Consider the following 19,846-nt stretch of genomic DNA (forward strand, 5'->3'; position numbering starts at 1 on the left):
AATAACATTTTTATAAAATTTTAAAAAGAAAGCAATTTTGTTTATCAATGTATCGCTTTCTCAGTATATGCTCAAATATATTGTGGGTGTGGTGGTGTTCACTTGTAGTCTCAGCACTCAGGCAATGGATGCCGGAAGCCTGAGTGTTTGAGTCTAGCTAGGTGACAAAGAGAGTTCTAGGCTAGCCTGAGCTACATAGGGAGACTCTATTTCAAAAAGTAAATGAGAAGGCTCAGTCAGTACCAGGCAAATGAGTGACCTGTCTCAAAAAACAAGGTGGGTGGCTCCTAAGCAATAGCACTCAGGGTTGACATCTGCCTCCACATCCATGTGCACATGTGCGCGTAGTCTACATGCACCTATATGAGTGTTCATCCATATGCACCTACACATACACGCACACACAAATAAAATATTCACTGCAGGAACTACAGTTGTGGTTAGAGACTGGCAAAACCAACAGGGTAAGGGGATGAAAGAATGGGGTGGTATAGAGAAGGCAGTACAGAGAAGCTAGGGTTGTCTAGTATTAGATGAGACTAGAAGAGATAATGAGGTCAAGAGTTCCAGATTCTTGGGATTGTGAGTGAGAGTTGTTCATCATTCTCAGGCTGGGTGATGAGATAACTCCCACCATGGGACAACATCAGTGCTGGGGACCTTTTCTCCTAGCAAAGGAGCCCTCCCACTAGTCATGTGGAAGTTCTTGCTGCTTTATGTGTCTTGTCTTCCAGAATGAGCCCATTCACAGGTCATATCAAAGCTTGTTAGGCTGATGGCTGGTAGCAGAAATTGTTGCTTATCCTCAGATATATCTTAATAATGCCTAAAGGGCTAGTTTCTAGAAATAAAGTTTTATATAGGATAATGAAGGTGTGGGAATGAAGAGGTCTGAGAATTGAAGCCAATATTAATAGTCCCCAGGTTTGGGGAACAGTGAGTGACTCTTCCATCATGGATGGGGAGAAGGCACAGAAAGCACTTGTCACATAAGCATGAGGACCAGGGTTTGCCGAAAAATGCCAGGTGGGTGTGGTGACCTACCTGCAGTTCCAGCCTTGGAAGGCAGAAGCAGCAGAATCCCCTCAGCAAGCTGGCTAGCTAGCCATTCGGGTGAGCTCTAGGTTTGATTGAGAGCATCTGCCTCAGTAAAGAGTGATCAAGGATGACTCTGGACATCAACCTTGGGCCTCCACATGCACGTGCACCCACGTGTACACATACCCACATACATGCAAAGATGCATACATACACACAGCATACACACATACAAAGGAAAAAATAGTGTTTGATGAGTCTTAGACTCTATGCTGCTGCAGCTTTCAAAACTCAATTCCCTGTGATAGACAACTTCATTGCCTGAGACTTTGGTATTGAACAGTAATGGAAGTAGAGTGCTGGGTAAAATCTTTCAGAGACCAAACTATAACCACGGTTAGAGTTTGTAGAATAAAGTAACTTTCCATTTTGAATTTTGGATGATGTACAGACTGTCCTCTGCTTCCAGATTAATAACTGCTAATTTACAGTGAATGTGGAGGATGCCTTCAGCAGAACTGAAACTCAAAATTCTAAATAATTTAACACTAGTCTTCCAATACCTAGGTCAAGCATCTTCTTACTATTACTACCATACCTAAGAATTCAGTTCTATCCAGATGCTCTTTCCGCTATAACATTCTGTTACTGATCCTGGACTGTGATTCTAATCACAGTCACTGATGAAGGATGCATCAGTTGACAAAAGTATTCTACACTTAATTTTGTGTACATTGCATGTCTGTTGAAATTGCTCTTTTTTTTTTTTGGTCTTTTTTTGAAGCAGGGTCTCCCTGTAGCCCCAGTTGTCCTGGAACTCACTGTGTAGACCAGGTTGGCCTTGAACTCATCCGCCTGCCTCTGCCTCCCAAGTGCTGGGACTACAGGCATGTGCCACCATGCCCGGCTCTGAAATTGCACTTTTACTAAGCAAACAGTTACTGTGTTTTTTCCAGGTGCTATTTATATGAAAAAAATGCATGTATTCTTGTCTGAAATAACTTGTGACTTTCAGCTTGAACAATGGCATAACACTTACCAGGGATTATGATCCATTCTGTAAGATGTGACATCAGGTTCCAGGTTTCCCTGCAGTGCTCTGAATGATGACACTGGCAAAGATCATAAGCTGTCAGAGAATGCCCTTTCAAGGAGCAAGCTTCCTGCTTTTGATAGAGAAAACAGAGATGAATCCAAGGCAGAACCTACCTTGCATTTTGGGGGCTAAAGAGCACCTGTTCATGTTCTGATCATGGCCCTTTTCCATAACCAGACTTCTCCCACAATACGAGCCACATTTCATGTCCTGCTACACCAGATCTTGACCCTTGCTCCAGGGAGCTCATGGCATAGAGTGGTAAGATAAAATGACATGTTGTTAGGCAACTCTGTGGAGGTGGTTCTCATTCAATAAAAGAAGAGTAGTGTGGGAGGAGAGCATTTGGGGGAAAGGTAACCCCTTGGTCAGAAAGAATTTTTTTTTCTCCTGCCAACCTAATTAACTCGCATGTCACATGAAAAGAAGCCGTGCATGGTTATAGGTCACTGGAAGGGTAGGCTCCTGATGGTAGCTGGTGACAGGCCTAATGATGGATGAAGGTGTCCTGTTAACCCATGACCCTCAGCGAAACTGGTGTCAAGTAAGAAAGCTTCAAGAGGGCCACTGAAGACATGCCCCACTCAAAACCATCAGTGGCAGGAATGCAATGTGGCCAGAGGATTTTTCTCCTGGAGAGCATTTAAAACACACAGATGTTCTTGTAAATAACTTTTATAAAGATGCAGGGAAAATTAATAAGTTCAATAACCCACAGATGGATGGAATGAGACTATACCAGGTCAGATCATTTTAGACTTCGCCACTTTAGTGATGCCCTTGTGCTGTGACCTACAAAGCCCCCAAATAGATTTTACTGGTTGACAATTAAAATATGAATTATGGGCACAACAGTATAATTCAGCAGTAGAGTACTTGTCCAGCATAAGACCCTGGGTTCTACCCCAACTCTGCACACAAACTCAAATGTATGTGTGTATATATACATGCATAAGTTGTACGACAACTTCCAAACAAACTAGAAGAAACAAATTTAAAACTTAATGTTATGACTAACTGTGGGACTTGTTTGACATGAGCGTACCTCTGAAGGAGTGCTGAGGATAACTGTTTGCATCAAGAACTTATTTAAATATTAATTTATTTTTATTTATTATTATTATTATTATTATTATTATTTTGTGTGTGTGTGTGTGTGTGTGTGTGCGTGCGGGCGGGCGCACGTGCCTGCCTATGAGTACATATGAGTACAGTGCATATTTGAAGATCAGGGACAACTTTCAGGACTCAGTTCTTCCACGGTGGGTTCCAGGGATTGACCTCAGGTTGCCAGGTTTGTGGAAGCAAAGGCTTTTACCTGTTCAGTCATCACACTAGCAACAATTTATGGCTCCTGGATTCAAGACACAAATAACATATGAATGGCTATTTTAAGTTTCTATTAAGACACTAATGGTAAAAATTTCATATTTTGAATCTAATGATTTGAGGATTACCTAGAATAGTAAAAACTCTAAAGCCAGAAACTAGTGAATTCTCTCCATGGGTTTAGTGGTTAAAAGAATGAGTTGAATATACTATCAAGACTTAAAGGTAATAGCCAGTGGCTGGGTTTAAAAACTTTCTATGGGGCTGGAGAGATGGCTCAGCAGATAAGAGCACTGACTACTCTTGCAGAGGACCTGGGTTCAATTCCCAGCATTCACATGGAGGCTAAAAACGGTCCATAATGCCCTCTTTTGACCTCTGAGCATTGCACGACATGGGTGCACTTACATACATACAGGCAATACACTCATACACATAAAATAATAAATTTTTAAAAACTTTCTACAAGTATCTATTAAGTATCTTATTTCTGGATAGCAGCTCTGTAAACATTCACGTCCCTTTCTTGAATCTGAAGACCAGTAGCCTAATTATCCTAATGAAAACATTCTATGTTTTGAACTTGCCCATCTAAAAGTCACAAATAACCTCATCTCCTTAAGAGATTAATCAGCAGTGTGTCTCAGCTTCCTCATAGTCTTAAATGCAATTCAGTTTTGGAATTTTCCCTTCCACTAAATTGAATGAAGAATACAATAAAAGTGCCCAGAAAACCTTTCCCAGTCCTCTTTCTACCTCCTTGCCCCAACAAGAACAAATCTGAAGTTTAAACAGAGAGATCTGTGAGCAAGCATACAGGCTGTGTGTGTTCATATGTGCACCTTTCTTTAACTTTTTCCTTGATTTAAGACACTTAAAAAGGTAGGGCCTGGGTTTTGGTCAAGTGATAGAACATGTGCTTAACATGCATGAGGCCCTGGCTTTGATCCTTGCCTTGCCCCAAAAGTAAATAGATAAGACTAGTTGTTTGGAAGGAAAAAAAACTCAATCTTATAAAAATTAATTTTGGGATAAAAGTTGAACTTCATGTATTCTTCTGCCGTATAAATCCCCCGGTTTTCATATCTTCTGTGTAGTCTGTTGGCAGGAAAACATGTTGGCTTCCTTCATGGTCCTGGATGTGAGAGGGAACGGTCCAGCACAGTTGCTTCAATTAAAGCAGTAATTACAATCAGTGTATTTTTCAGTTATAGTGTTCACTTAAACCACCTGTAAATACCTGAGTAGAGGCATGCCACATGGGTTAAGTTAAAAAAAAAAAAACAGAACTCTGTAGAATTAGCAACTCAAAGGAAAATCCTGGTAGCAGCTAGAAACCCCCAGCTGTGTTCTTCACCTCTCGCCCACCTTTGCCACACCAACAAAGGGTCTTTGAGATTCAGTCTATGGGACGTGAGCTTTTAATAAGCCACATCTTGAGGAGGAAATCTTCTTCTATTATGAATTGTGTTTAATTAACCTCTTATAACCTTGGGAAATGGCTCATAGTCTTAGATTCAAATTTTAGAAACATGATATGTGAATTATATTTAGATAAAGAAGCCATTTATCATGTAGGATTATGTACTATTGAAAACATCGTATGCGAAATGAAAAACAGATGTTTCACATTTGAAATAAATCTAATATACAAAGCTTTGAATTTAAAACAAATAATTAGAAATCAGTCATTTTAATACAAAAAGAAACATTAGTAGATTTCTTAAGAGATCTCTGTCCACCAAGGGAACTGTCAGTGACTCTGTTAAAAAAAAAAAAAATTCCAATTTAAATAGTTAAAATATGCAATTAGAAATTATTAAAAATTAACACTAAATTGAGTTTGAAGGGTTGTAAGAGTTGACAGTGAAGTTTTTTTTCTTTTGTATGTGTGTATGAAATTTCTATATAAATAGTGATGTTACTACGTGAAAGATAAATTGTTTTTCTAAAATCAGCCTTCTAGAAATTTAAAGTGAAAAACAAGTTTAAAATTTCACATGGAGAGCAGGGATATGTCTCAGTCAGCAAAGTACTTGCTACATAAGTGTTAAGGATCTGAGCTCAGATCTCCAGCACCCATGTCAAAAGCTGGACCCTCACTATACCTATAATCCCATGGCTGGAGAGTCAGTGAAAGGTAGACCCCTGGAGCTTGCTGGCCAGCCTAGCTAAACTGGTGCCTTCCAGGGTCAGTGAGAGACTCTGTCTCAAAAACTAAGATGGAGAAAAACTGAGGAAGACACCAGACAGTAATGACCCCGGCCTCTACATGTATACACCGCACTACCACATTCGCATACCATACACATATGCACAAACAACAGCAACAACAACAAAAACAAAAAACCCTCACATGGATGGAGTCATGCACCAACAAAGTCCAAAACAGCTCAGTATTCAGGTGATCAGTGTAAGTCTGTGATCACTTGAATTACAAATTGTTGATTTATGGGTTTTTGTTTGTTTGTTTGTTTGGGTTTTTCGTTTTTTTGTTTTTTTGTTTTTGTTTTTGTTTTTTTTTCTGGTCTTTTTGAGACCAAAAGACCTGTAGTAGCTGTCCTGGAACTCACTGTGTAGACCAGGCTGGCCTTGAACTCACAGAGATCCGCCTGCCTCTGCCTCCCAAGTGCTGGGACTAAAGGCATGCACCACCATGCCCGGTGGTTTGTTTTTTAATAGAACCTTTATTGAGATGAAAGTCACTTCTGTAGATTAGACTATGACACTCAAAATCAGAATACTGAAGTGTTTAATTCAGTAGCTTTTACTATAGTCAGAGTTTTACGATCAGGACCACTATCTAAAATATTTCCATCACCCTCAAGAAATTTCTTACCCATCATCATTCCCCATCCATCCACCCCTGGCAACCACTCATCTTTTTATGTCTATTTAACTAAGTTCATGAACCAGGAGAGGTTGAGACGAGATCTGCTATGTATAGCCAAGTTGGTCTGGAGTTCACTATGTAGCCCAGGCTGACTTCAAACTCATGATCCTTCAGCCTCTGGTGTGCTGGGCTAGCAGGTGTGTACCATCACGCCTGGCTTCTACTTTTTATCTCTACGGACTTGTATTTGGAGCATTTTATATAAATGCACTTAGTGTGTACCCTTTTATGACTTCCTTTACTATTTATTTATTTATTTATCTATCTATCTATCTATCTATCTATCTATCTATCTATCTATCTATCTATCTATCTATTGGTCTTTTTGAGACAGGGTCTCTCTGTAGCCCCAGCTGACCTAGAACTCACTATGCGGACCAGGCTGGCCTTGAATTCACAGAGATCTCTCTGCCTCTGCCTCCCAAGTGCTGGGATTAAAGGCATGTGCCACCACATCCAGCTTCCTTTACTTTAAAAAAATTTTTTTTTGCTTAAAAAATAATTTTATATTTATTTACTGGGAGGGGGAACACCGTAGGCCACATAATGGTGACCAGAGGACAACTCACAGAAAGTTCTCTCCCTCTCCCATGTGGACTCTGGGGATGGAACTTGGATTGTCAGACTTGGCTATAAGCACCCTTACCCACTGAACCATTTCACTGACCCCATGTTTTTGTTTTTTAAGTAAGAGACATTTATTTGCATTGTTACAATTCTAGGAGCTCAGCTGAGATGAAGGTAATGGCAGCTTTGTTTTCTCCCGAAGTCTTTTTCTTGTAGCCACTGTCTCACTGCAGCCTGGCATAACCCTTTCTGTGTGTGCCCCAGTATGTTTCCAGGGTTCATCTGTGTTGTCCCATGTGTCAGCACTTCATTTCTTTTTATTGCCAAACAGTATTCTGTTGTATTGATATTTTGTTTATTCACCAACTAGTTGATGGACATTTGGGTTGGTTCCACTTTGGGGTTCTTGTTTATAATACTGCTGTGGACATTAGTATCTGAGTTTTTATGTAGATATGTGTTTTCAGTTCTCTTGGTCAGGTACTAAGGAATATAATTGGTGGAAAATATGTTTAACCTATGATTGACTCTGTATTTGGCCTTCTGAGGGGCTACTGTGCTGTTTTCCAAACTGGCTACACTGTTTTAAAATCCTCCCGATGCTGTCTAAAGGTTCTAATTTCTCTACCTGCTCATGTGGCTACACTTTTACTGCCCCTTGTTATGATTTAGGTGATGGGGGAGGTTAATGTGGTTTCTCCCTGTGCTTTTGATTTCCATTTTCCTGAAGATTAATAGCATCCTTCTTCCTTTCAGGTCTTCTTTGGGAAAATGTCTCTTCAGAGCCTTTGCCAGTTTTCTAAGTTGAACTATCTGCCTTTTTATTTATTAACTGTATCTTAAACATGTGATTTCTAATTTGTACATTGTTGTCAATGGCTGGGACCTCAGAGTAAGATGTCACAGAGGTCAGAGGTGGATGAAGTTGTACAAATCAGTCTCGCCTCTGCTGTTCACAGATGACTCCGCTTAGAGTGACTTACACTGACCTAGTTAGGAACAGAGGGGGTGGGGCATAAATAAATCTACATCAGAAATGGGCAGACCGGTGCTTCATGATATACACAGTTGAAAATTGCCTAATGACAAGGATACGTTCAAGAAATGTATTTTAGGCAAATTCCCTATTGTGTAAACTCCTCAGAATATATGTACAAAGTAAACTAGACATGATGTCATCAGGTTTATGTATCCACTATGATAGACACTGTCCATTGTTGACCAAAATGGGATATATTGACTGAAATTCCTTCCTTAAAGAGAATAATCTTCTAATTTTAACATAATAGGGATTTGAAAGAGAAGCTAGGGGACTTGTCTTCAAGTTGTATTCAACAAGCAAGAATACTTTTTCTTTAGATCAACAAACTGAGAAGTTTTCTAAAGACACTTTAAGTACATCTACTTTGAGAAAGGGTCTCCCTGTAGCCCCAGCTGTCCTGGAATTCACTATGTAGACCAGGCTGGCTTTGAACTCACAGAGATCTGCCTGCCTCTGCCTCCCAGGTGCTGGGACTACAGGTGTGCACCACCACGCCTGGCTATTTTTTTAAAAGATTATTTTTATTTTACATGTATGGGTGTTTTGCCTGCATGTAAATACACCACATGTATGCAGTGCCTGTGGAGGCCAGAAGAAGGTGTTGAATTCCCGGAATTAAAGACTTTTGGTAGCTGCTGTGTGGGTGCAGGAAACTGGGAACCCAGGTTATTTGCAAGAGCAGCCAGTGCTCTTAACTGCTGAGCCATCTTTCCAGCTCCAAGAATCTTTTTGAATCTTAAGTGACAGCAAAGCTGTCTGGTTCTTCATGGCCTCTGTGGGAGTTTGCTCTTTTAAATCCATCATGTAGCCTTAAATAGCTTTTGAAGGAGACTTCATTTGGGCTTGGATTTGTCATACGTTGCTTGGAATTTACTCTTTCTATTGAAGTCAAAAAAGCATTCCATTTTACATGAAGAAAGGAAAGCGGGGAATGGAGGATATTTGATATTTGTCACCGGGGAGAGAGATGTAGGACAGAAAAACAATGAAAATATTCAGAAAAGATCAATATAAAGTTAGTGTTAAAATAAGAACAAATTAACTGGCTAGATTTTAATGCTGTTAACTACACTGCTTGACTTTAATAGTTTTTCTAACAAAGACCCGTACGGTGAAGCCTATTTTTCCAAGGTCTGAATTGGACTTGTTATTATGGTAAATAACAATTTTTGATGCAAAAAGATTTCTTTGTTTCTCATGATTATACTGTAGTTGGCTTTGATGACAAGGAATAAAAATCATTCTTTAAATCAGATGTTAAGGCTGCTGTGGGAACTGTGCAAAGTTTTGACACCACCCCAGCTTTACAATGGAGAATCATCATTAGCAAGAGCACTCCACCCTTGAAAATGGAACATCCTGTGGATTTATTATCTAAATGGGTAGCCCAGCTCTGTGCTACTGAGGGAGCCCCTGAGCAGCTGTGGTGCAATGTTGTGTCTGCTTACAGATACGTGCATATTTATGCCTTCAGATGTATCACTAAGGAGATGGAGAGTGTCTGATGAGCAGTAGATGCTCAAAACATGTTAACTGGAACTTCATTACTCATAGACATATGGTGATTAAACTGCCTTAAAGAAATGTTTTAAGACCTAATAATATTTTTTACAAGTATTGAGAGAAAATTTTTTTCTTTACTAGTTTTCATGATAAAATATGGCTTTTCATTTGCTTTTTAAAAAAAATATTTCATTTATTATTGTATGTGTATGAGTGTGTTGCCTGTATGTATGCAAGTGTTGTATAATGCCCACGGAGGTCAGAAGATGGCGTCAGGTCCCCTGGAACCAGAATTATGGACAATTGTTAGCCACCATGTGGGTGCTGGGAATTGAACCCAGGTCCTCTGCAAGAACCTCCAGTGCTCTTAACCCCTGGCTATCTCTCTAGCCCCTTGTTTGCTTTTTGAGACAGGGTCTCAATGTGTAGCCCAGACTGGCCTTGAACTCATGATCCTCCAGCCTCAGCCTCCCAAATAAATGCTGGGATTATAGCCATGCACTATCACATCTGGTTCCTGCTGATCCTTATGAGATCCTAATTTCCTATTAACTGAAGGATAGTATCAAGGTGACCAATAACTCAGAAGTACAGTTTCCTTATGTTTCTCTTTTCCCTTTTTAATTATTTTATCTAGCTTCTTCATTGTAAATGCAAATTTCATCAAAGTTAGTTATGAAAACTATATAGTAAAATTTTTTTCTTTGCGTTTCCCCCCTAAACTTTTCAATAACTCTGTTTTCCCTCAGTGTCTCTAACCATTCGTCAGGTTGTGTCTGAGTTAGGACAAAGCTGAGTTAGAGAGCATGCCCCTTAAGGGACCTTCACAACCGTAAGTTTCAGTGAGGCGCGGTATTGGCTTTGAAGCTACAGATTCTCTGACAACAGTTGAAAAATGGTTATTCTAAGTCACTGTTAAATAAAATTTCATACAGCTGGGATACCTCATGTTGTGAAAGTGGAGGTTTCTTCCCCCTGGCCTCTCCTCTAGGGAAACTTACCATCTCCACCTAGACCACAGATAACTACAAGTGATGCCAGAATTTTCCGCAGGAAGCTTTGCTGGATCTTTCCCAGCATAGGGACAATTGCTCAGTTAAATCCACAAAGTTCCATGACACAAGAAGGGCAACTATTCTTGCCTGGAAATTTCTTTTTAGGGTAGGTGTTACCAACCACTGGCTGTGCTTTAGGAAAACCTGATGTTCCCATGGTTCACTGACTTTGAGCTACCTGCTGCCTCAGGAAACTCCAAAAGAGAAATGAAGTACACAATTTGTCTACCTACTTGAATAGGTTGACTGTAGTTGGCTTTGATGACAAGGGATAAAAATTCTTTAAATCAGATCAATCTTTAAATCTTTTTATGATAGAACCACTGGCTCTGATACAATTTTAATTTAATTTAAAGTAGTTTTTATTTAGACATTTCATATATTAATGATTTGATACCACAACCTGTTGTCAATTGAAGATACCCTCTAAAATATTAATTTGTATCATCAGCTATATCTAGAATATATAATGTTCATTTAATATCTTCCTTTGAAATTAAATACCAAACAACATATCACCTGATGGAACTTGGGCCAGGGGGCATCTTTCACGTGGTAAGCAGTAAGCTATCCCCTCATACAGCATAGCCTTGACCCCCTGTCTGGAGGTAGACTACAGATGTTAAGGAACAGCAAATCAGCAGTGCCAAGGCCTCGCGATGGAAAGTGGAAAAGGGTGCTGCAGTTGCTGTGCGGGTCTTTAGGAGTCTGATTTTCTTTGAGATAGTAGCACCCAGGAGAAACACCAGCCAGCATAGGTGGGTGTGACCATGGGATTTGACACAAAGACCTCATCTCACTCATCTGTGACCTGACCTGACATGAGGATCTAGAGGACTCTACGTTTCGTGTCTTCTCCCTTCTGTGGAAACCCATTTTCAAGTAAAAATATCCACAGAGATTGATGACCAGTACATGAATTACCAAGACTCCTTCTCCTTCAACCCCTATCCTCTCCTAGGGATCACTGTTCCTGGCCCACTTACCTGGCACTGCAGCAGCCAGGAAGAGGAAGGAGGAAGAACAGGGGAAACAAGGCAGGGGTGAGGGGAAGAAGGAGGCTCTAACAGAGATTCTTCTTGATACTATTCAATGACAGCTTCCAGGGAAGTTCAACCTATGTAGGACCTCAACTCAAAGAATCATCTGACTTGGAGAGTCGACATAGGAGTCAGAGATCCAGTGGCATCCAATCTCAGTCTCACAGAGAGGACTGAGAGTTGGAGAGAGAGAGGTGACTTCTCAAGCTCACATAGTCCCTATGATGGGTGTCATGATTGCATTGTCTAAGGATATACAGAGTGTAAAGCACTTTCATATTCCTTATTTCATTGCTTCACAGCAATCTCTTTAAACATGCTTGCCAAATGTCATGTAAGAATAAATAATTCTTTTTATTATAGCAATGTAGAAGGAACTCCTAAGTTACGTAAGACAAACCAAGTAGCTTCTAAAACTGACTTTGATTCTAAAATTAGTTTTCAAAATGAGGAAACTAGTTCAGAAAAAACAATAAATAACTGGATTGAAATATTGCTCAACTAATAAATGAGTTACATCTAGAATCCGCAGCTAGGCATGGTGGCTCACGCCTGTAATCTCAGCGTTTGGGAGGATGAGACAAGAGGATTGCCCGGAATTCAAGACCAGCTTTACTCAGCTACTTAATGAGACCCTGTCTCAAAAAAAAGGGGGGGGGGGGTGGACTTTGATCTAAAGTAACTTTTTTGCATGTGTGGCTAAATTAAAGAAAAAAATCATCTTTTTGAAAAGATAACTTCAAGAAAAGATGGTAAACCTTTTGCAAATAACACATTTAAAATTTTTTGTTTTCTAGGATGTAGTTCAGGTTCAAAGTTAAAAGGTCCTGAACTGAGTTTAAAAGGCACCCAGCACGTCATGCAAGCAGGCCAGACTCTGTTTCTTAAGTGCAGGTAAGTGACTGTGTTGGCATGGGTGTAATAACCTCCTTGCTTTTCCCAAGGTAAATTCATTCATTCCCAGCAGAATAGAAAGGTCACCTCTCAGAGTAGACCAGGTAGGACCTCAGTGGCCTTTTGAATCACACAGAGGGTATGTCCCAAGGAGGGAAAAGCATTTCTAACCCTAGGGGAAATACCCAGACTTTTTTGCATCTCTATTCAGAGTATTATTCTAATGCTTTTTTAAATACATTGCTTTTTCATAAAGAAGCAGATGACTAGACCCTTAGAGGAGACCTCAGAAAAGCATTTCATAATCAAATGAATGCTGCCGACCTGGCGCTGAGCCGAGCTCAGCCCTGACTGTGCTTTGCTTTCTTATGTGTGATTGCAGAGGGGAAACAGCCCACTCATGGTCTTTGCCTACAACAGTGAGTAAGGAGAGCAAAAGACTGAGCATCACTAAATCTACCTGTGGGAGAAATGACAGACAATTCTGCAGCACTTTGACCTTGAACATGGTGCAGGCAAACCACACTGGCCTCTACACCTGCAGATACCTATCTAAATCTACTTCAAAGAAGAAGAAAACAGAATCTTCCATCTATATATTTATTAGTGGTAAGAGTTTTTTCCTGTTTCCTCTTTGCTCTGGTTTGGGTCAAAGAGCTGTTGTGATCCAGTGGAAGATTGTGGTAAGTATGGAAGAAATGGGTACTGGAGAGCACCTGTAATAGTTACTTTTTGTTGCTGTGATAAAAACACCATGACCAAAGGTACTTATGAAAGAGTTTATTTTGGCTTACAGTTACAGAGGTAGAATCTGTAATGGTGGGGGAGGCATGGCAGCAGGCTGCTGGAACAGGAAGCTGAGAGATCACATTTCCAACCACACACAGAGAGGACTGGAAGTAGGTGAGGCTTATAGACTCTCAAAGCCCACCCCCAGGGACACACTTCCTCCAGCAAGACACCACATTTTATAAGTTCCATGGCCTTCCCAAACAGCACCACCAACAGGAGACCCAATATTCAAATACCTCAGCCTATTTGGGACTTTTTTCATTCAAACCCCTACACCACCCTAGTTGCAGAAACCTGCAGAATATATGTTAACACATTTTGGGGGTCATTCACAACCAGAATTTTCAAGATGGTTGAGTTATATGCTTCTTGTGGAAGAGACTCTTGCCTGCTTAGTTCATGACTGTACCTACAAACACTAGAACAGTGTCAGATCATAGTTAGACAAAGTGATAGGCCCCTAATTCCATCCATTAATTATTGAGAAACTAAAAGTAAGGTACAAAATGGTGATCTTTAATACAATTACTTTCTCTTAATGTTAAAATTATAATTTTTTTTGCTGGACGGGTAATAAATATACCCCAGTGGTAGAATACATGCTTAACATGTTTAAAGCCCTGGGTTTAACACCCAGAAACACAGTCTCTCTCTCTATCTCTCTCTCTCTCTCTCTCTCTCTCTCTCTCTCTCTCTGCTTTTTCTGCTAAATTCTAACTTAATAGATGCAATGTTGCCACTGTCTCTCAAGCTCTTCATTTTCAGTTCCGTTGACTATGGTACACTATTTCATGTACATTAAGTAAGCATATACGTATATAAAGATATAAGAGCTGGTGCATACCACTGTATAGTGAGAGAGGCAAAAGATGGAAATAAATGTTTTTGGTCATAATTTTGTGGTAATGTTTTTTCAGTCTTAGAGACTGAACAAATTAAGCAATATTCAAGGGAAAGGAATGCAAAATCTTCCAAAAGTGTACACTGAGAGTGGAAATGGACCTCTGAGAAAGAATTTTTTATAATGCATTGTGTTCCTCCTTGTTCAGTTCCAGTCAGTTCTCGAAACTCATTGAGGGGAATCTAGAGAACACAGCATGGAATTAGTAGTCATAAGCTGAAGTTTAAAAACAAAGCAACCAACCATGAGCCTTCATAAAAATACCCATTATGAGTCTGTTTCATGGTAAGTTAAATAGGGTCTTTCCATTAGATTCCGTTTTAATCTTCTAAATGAAGCAAGTAGACAAAGTTACCAGAGCAGAACAAGTAAAACACCTAGATTTGAGACTAGTCTAAGGAGACAGTCCTCAGCTCTGCAATGCCGACAGCCTCCTCTTTCCAGATACTCTGCTGGACTTTTTTCTAGTACTGAGATTGAACCCAGGACCTTATGCGTGCTAGGCAAGCACTCTTCCATTGACCTATATCCCCAGCCTTTTTTTTTTTTTTTCGGTCTTTCTGAGACAGGGTCTCCCTGCAGCCCTTTTTTATTTCTGAGGCTGACCCTCACTAAGTTGTCTGTCTGGCCTTGAACTCACTATGTCGCCCAGGCAGTTCTTAAAATTGCAATCCTCGGCCTCTCAAGAAGCTGTGATCATAGGCATGAGCCACCATGTCTGGCTGTCAGCTTAGATTTGACTGTACCACTTTTATGTTGGTTCCTCAGATTTGTTCCCCCATGTTTTGTGTTCTTCTGTGGTTAGCTAACTGAAGGAACTGGACATCCTAGAGTTTGCCATCATGGGTCTGCCATAGCCTGCTTAAACGAGCAGACTGCAGCCAGGGAACTGCATGGCAAGTCCACCCTCTGCTACAGGAGGGAAGAGACAGTGGCAGGCGGGAAATGGGGTGGGTAGAGAAAGTGCACAGTAGACAGAAACTTCTCGAGAGGCAGCTGTACAGGTCAGGGGGAAAGAAGATGCCATTCCTGCTGGAGGGGCATTCTAAGTCTTCGGTTTTCTTTTTCTAGTTCTGTATGATATTTGTTCCTTCTGACTTCTGAGCAAAGAAAATGCTTTACAGTAGGTCCTCGAGGCTTCCTCTGTCTCTTTGAGGAAGTAGGAGAAAAAACATTTACACTAAAAACTCTCACCACCCTTTCTCTTCTGGGTTTATGAGCGTCAGACTTGCAAACAGACACTGAAATGAAAAAAGGAAGACTGCTTCTTTTTCTCTAAAAAAGCAATGTTCAGCTATTTCCCCCTTTAACTCCTCCACTATTCGATAGCTATTAAGAGTTCACGGAGCCAGAAGTTCAGGTGTGTACTGTCCACGCCAATTCCCTTTTGTGACAGAAGAGAAATCTAGGTACTTAGAATTATTTCCATTTCAACTACACAGCAAAGGAGATTTGGCAAAAGCCATTACTTAGGATGTCAAATAATTGTTAGTATAAACATCAGGAGGTGGAGGGTAAGCCCAGATGTGCCTTGATTGCTTTTATCCACAAGGAGTTGTCTCAGTATGGTAGCTGACACATAGCAAGAATTCAGCATTTGTTAAATGGAATACTGTGCTGGATAGCTTTAGTGTCAACTTGACACACCTGGGTTGAGGGAGCCTCAGTTGGGGAACTGCCTCTATTGGACTGGCCTGTGGCCATGTCTAAGGGGCATCTTCTTGATGAGTGATGCGGGAGGGCCCAGCTCACTGTGGGTGGTGCCACCCCTGAGCAGGTGGGCCTGTGTTGCATAAGAAAGTAGGCTGAGCAGGGGCGGTCAGTAAGCAGTGATCCTCCATGGCCCATGCTCCAGCTCCTGCCTCCAGGTTCCTGCCCTGAGTTCCTACCGGATGAACAGTGATTGGGGATATGTAAGCTAAATAAACCCTTTCCTCCCCAAGTTGGTAGTGGTCAGAATATTTTGTCACAGCAATGAAGAACAAACTAGGACAAATACTATGTTAAAAGTGATATTGAAGATAAATTATGGGTTTAGTAGGAAAGAGTGCCAGGACTGATCATTGATGTCTGTTTTGGGGATGGATGGGGAAGTAATAGCCACTGTGTCATGGATTTATTATGTTTGCTTGCATAAAGTTGTATGTTCCAGTGCACAACTTGTTAGACATTAGGAAATTGGCTGTTTGAAAGACTGGTCTAAGAGAAGGAAGGATTGTGAAATATGTTGTTTCATAAGTATTATCAGAGGTTTGTGGATACTATATGGAGTCATTGGAAGCATTGTTGGGATTTGTGATATTGGTTATTTTTACACTGTATTAACACTAAAAGGTATATAAATCAATGTTGCTAGCCAGAGAGAAACATCCTAAATCTTATTTGCTTGTTGATTAGCTTAAACAGCATACTTAGAAAGCATTTACTACATGTTGTAACTGTCCTACTATGAGAAATAACAGCCATTTTGTTGTCTTTTTCTGTAGATCATTATCAGTCTTATACTTACACCTTCTTAAAGTTGATCTTAAAGATCATCCACTAAATAATGATAACTTTCCCCTGTGGTCTAATATTTTATGTATTTCTGGTTTTATTACTTTAATTCTCTCCTGAGAAACTTTGGTCTTCTGCTTCCATTAAAATTATTCTTTTAATTTATGTGTATGTGTGTGTGCACGTGTATGCAAGTGTTCAAAGAGGCCAGAAGAGTGTGTCAGTTCTTCTGCAGCAGGTGGTTGTGAACCACATGATGTGGGTGCTGGGAACTGAACTCAGATCCTCTGAAAGAGCAGTAAGCACTCTTAACCACTGAACGATCTCTCCAGCCTCCTGCTTCCCTTTCTATTGAACATTTCCATTATAGGTGTATTTTAGTCCTTAGGCTTGGAACTTGTTTCTGACTCAGAGGATTAATGAAACTCCAATCATTTTCACTACACACTAAGTGGCCTGCACTTATTTCTTGTTGAATATTTACTTCTGAAAGTATCTTTTGTTTGGAGACTTTCTACCCCTGATAAGCATCTGTAGATATGTTAGTATTTCATTTTAATTACATAGAATGATGAGAAACTCCATGAAGATGTATTTTGAAAGGCATATGTATAGTCTCAGGGGATTTAAAAACGACTAAGACATGTATAACTTCCTACTTACTACAAATCTGGTACATGAATTATGAACAAAGCAGTGTTTAGACATTGTGGTATGCTTGTTGCTTACCAGGCATGGTCACTAGCTGAGCTCTGATGTGGATGGAGCATCTGATAGTGTACATAAAACCGGTATCACCTCTTCGTTGATACAGCTTGTACATGCTGTCTTACCACTGTGCCCACTTCATATAATGTGGGAAGAGACACAATTCTATTGCAAAATGGAGAATTTTTAGTAGGCTGTGAAATCAGGTTAGTGGGTTTCAGCATTAAAAACAAAGCAACCGAATAATGTGGAAAATAATCCAAGTATGTTGCAAATAGGCTGCAAACTGTTCAGCAGGACTGTTTCTGTTTTAATTATAGACACGTGTTCACAGACACTATACCCTCATAAATGTGTCTGTGTATGCATGTGCTAATGGCTCTGATGTGAAACATTTCTTTTTGTAGGACTTGGAATAGCAAGTTTAAAAGTGCACAGCCAGGGCTCTTCTCTCTGCTTTTTGTATAGAAAAGCAATGCGAAATTATAAGCAACATAGTTGACTGCATACCACTCCTGAAGCAAGGTCTGGAGAAAACTTGGTAGTAGAAATAGCTCCTGTCCCTCAGTTGATGTGGGCACAGTGCTGCTACATGCTGCTCTCTTATGCCTGAAGTGGCCTTTTCAGCAGGGATTTTGGTCCTGAGGTTTTTATTTTATTTTATTGGTAGTATGTGTATATGATGTGTGTATGAGTACAGGCATGTGTGTGCCATGATGACTGTATGGAGGTTGTAAGTAGATTCTCTCCCTCCATGGGGATACTGTGGGTTCCTGAGATTAGACTCAAGTCATCAGGCTTGCATGGCGAGTGCTTTTACCCACTGAGCCATCTCACAGACTCTGGCCCTGAGTTTCAATGGGTGGGAATCTGTTTAAAGATGTTGATAGCACACCTGCTATGTCAAAGAGCCTGTGATTTGTTCTGTACAAGGTCCAAAAGACAGCTATAAAATCTTATAACTCTGAAATTCAGTGGTTGCTTTCTAGGACCATAATACACATTTGTGTGTCTTTTTAAAAAGCATAGCTTTTTTAAAAGAATTAAAAGACTACAGTTCAGAAGTAGATCTCTGAGGAATGAGGAGGACCCCTCTATTTGTCCTTAGGAATTATGCCAATTAATGCAGTATAGAGCATGTGTGCTCCAGTCTAGCATTACCTGCCCAGCCCTCACACAATTCAATCTACATCATAGTTACTCAGCCAGCACCACCTGGCAGGGTGACAGAACAGCTGGTGTCTGCTATTCAATTTACCCAGCTAGTATGGGAGTCCAATAAGTGAGGCCAATCCAGTAAGCAGGAGCATCAGTGGCAAGAGGAGGTCTAGAGATTGCCTCACTTTTTACCTGGAGAATGTGAGCCTTTATCCCAAGTTGATGTTCTGACACAGAAGTCGTGATAGTCAGAGAGCATCCAAGGCTGAACAGGTTGTCAGTGCCTCTGGTGTATTTCAGTGTATTTCCACTTATTTCCTGACCCCTGTTGTTTCTTCAAGTACAGATCTTCTTCCAGTAGGGATCTGTTTCCAAGTTTTGTCCTAGGGATTGTCTCAGGTTTCTGCCATAAAGTCCAAGCCCAGCATCACCAGCAACAGCAGATGCAGACAGGTTGGTCAACTTTATTCTCATAAGCTCACACAAACATCTGGAGCCTAGGTAGGCTTCCTAAAGTGGCAGCAATCTGAAGGTTTTATAGAATTCTATCTCAAATGGTCTTCTGTAGAGGTCCAAGGAATTTTCTTGCTTGTCTACATGTGGTTTTATCAAAAAACCAATGTCAAGTTTTGCTAGATTTGTTTTCAATTTGATGAAATTAGGAAAGAAGAGAAATATTTCTAGGATTTAAAATAAGCATGGACATGGTATAGAATCACAGGTTTTTCCTTGGGAAACTCTACAGCCTGGTCATGCACTCCCTCTAGGACTGAAGCACAAAGGAGATTACCCATTCTATCCGTCACTAGGATACAGCTGATTAGGACCACATGGCCACAGTTGAGAAAAGAGTAACTTAACTCTCAGTGTCCTTTCAGCTACATAAAAATTTGATGGAAGACATTCTTGATTCCTTTAAGCCCTGTTTTTTTCACATTTCTCTTCAAGAAATATTTTTGTCTTTAAACCCCAGGGGACCCTGCTTAGAGTGTGGAAATGCTTACATGGGACTGGGATAGATGGAAGCCGGAAGCCACTCGTGTTACTGTTGTTGAAAGGCAGACAGTTTGTATCTTCTTTCCTTACCCCTTGCCCCAGACTTGTGGTTACCTAGAATGTTCCTCTAGCTATCATCCTTTACACTGTCAAAGGTTCAAGCTGTCACTCAGAATGAACAATTCCTAGTTGGGCATGGTGGCACACACCTGTGGTCCCAGCACTTGGGAGGCGGGAGGCAGAGGCAGGCAGATCTCAGTGAGTTCAAGGCCAGCCTGGTCTACATAAGTGAGTTTCAGGCCAGCTGGGGCTACAGGGAGACCCTGTCTCAAAAAGAC

At 40.5% G+C, this 19,846-nt stretch overlaps 1 protein-coding gene across 3 annotated transcripts in view; it reads left to right on the top strand.

Moving 5' to 3' along the window:
* Window positions 1-19,846, top strand: part of Flt1 (fms related tyrosine kinase 1) — a 170,510-nt gene that overhangs the window by 15,743 nt on the left and 134,921 nt on the right. For all 3 annotated transcript variants that reach the window (XM_029559611.1, XM_008825054.2, XM_008825055.3), the window contains 2 exons: window positions 12,361-12,457; window positions 12,840-13,066. In XM_029559611.1, the coding sequence (XP_029415471.1) occupies window positions 12,361-12,457; window positions 12,840-13,066 (324 nt within the window). The remainder of the gene's footprint in view (window positions 1-12,360; window positions 12,458-12,839; window positions 13,067-19,846) is intronic.

This window comes from Nannospalax galili, unplaced genomic scaffold (genome assembly GCF_000622305.1).
Source record: "Nannospalax galili isolate Female #2095 unplaced genomic scaffold, S.galili_v1.0 scaffold768, whole genome shotgun sequence".
NCBI classification, from domain to species: Eukaryota; Metazoa; Chordata; class Mammalia; order Rodentia; family Spalacidae; genus Nannospalax; species Nannospalax galili.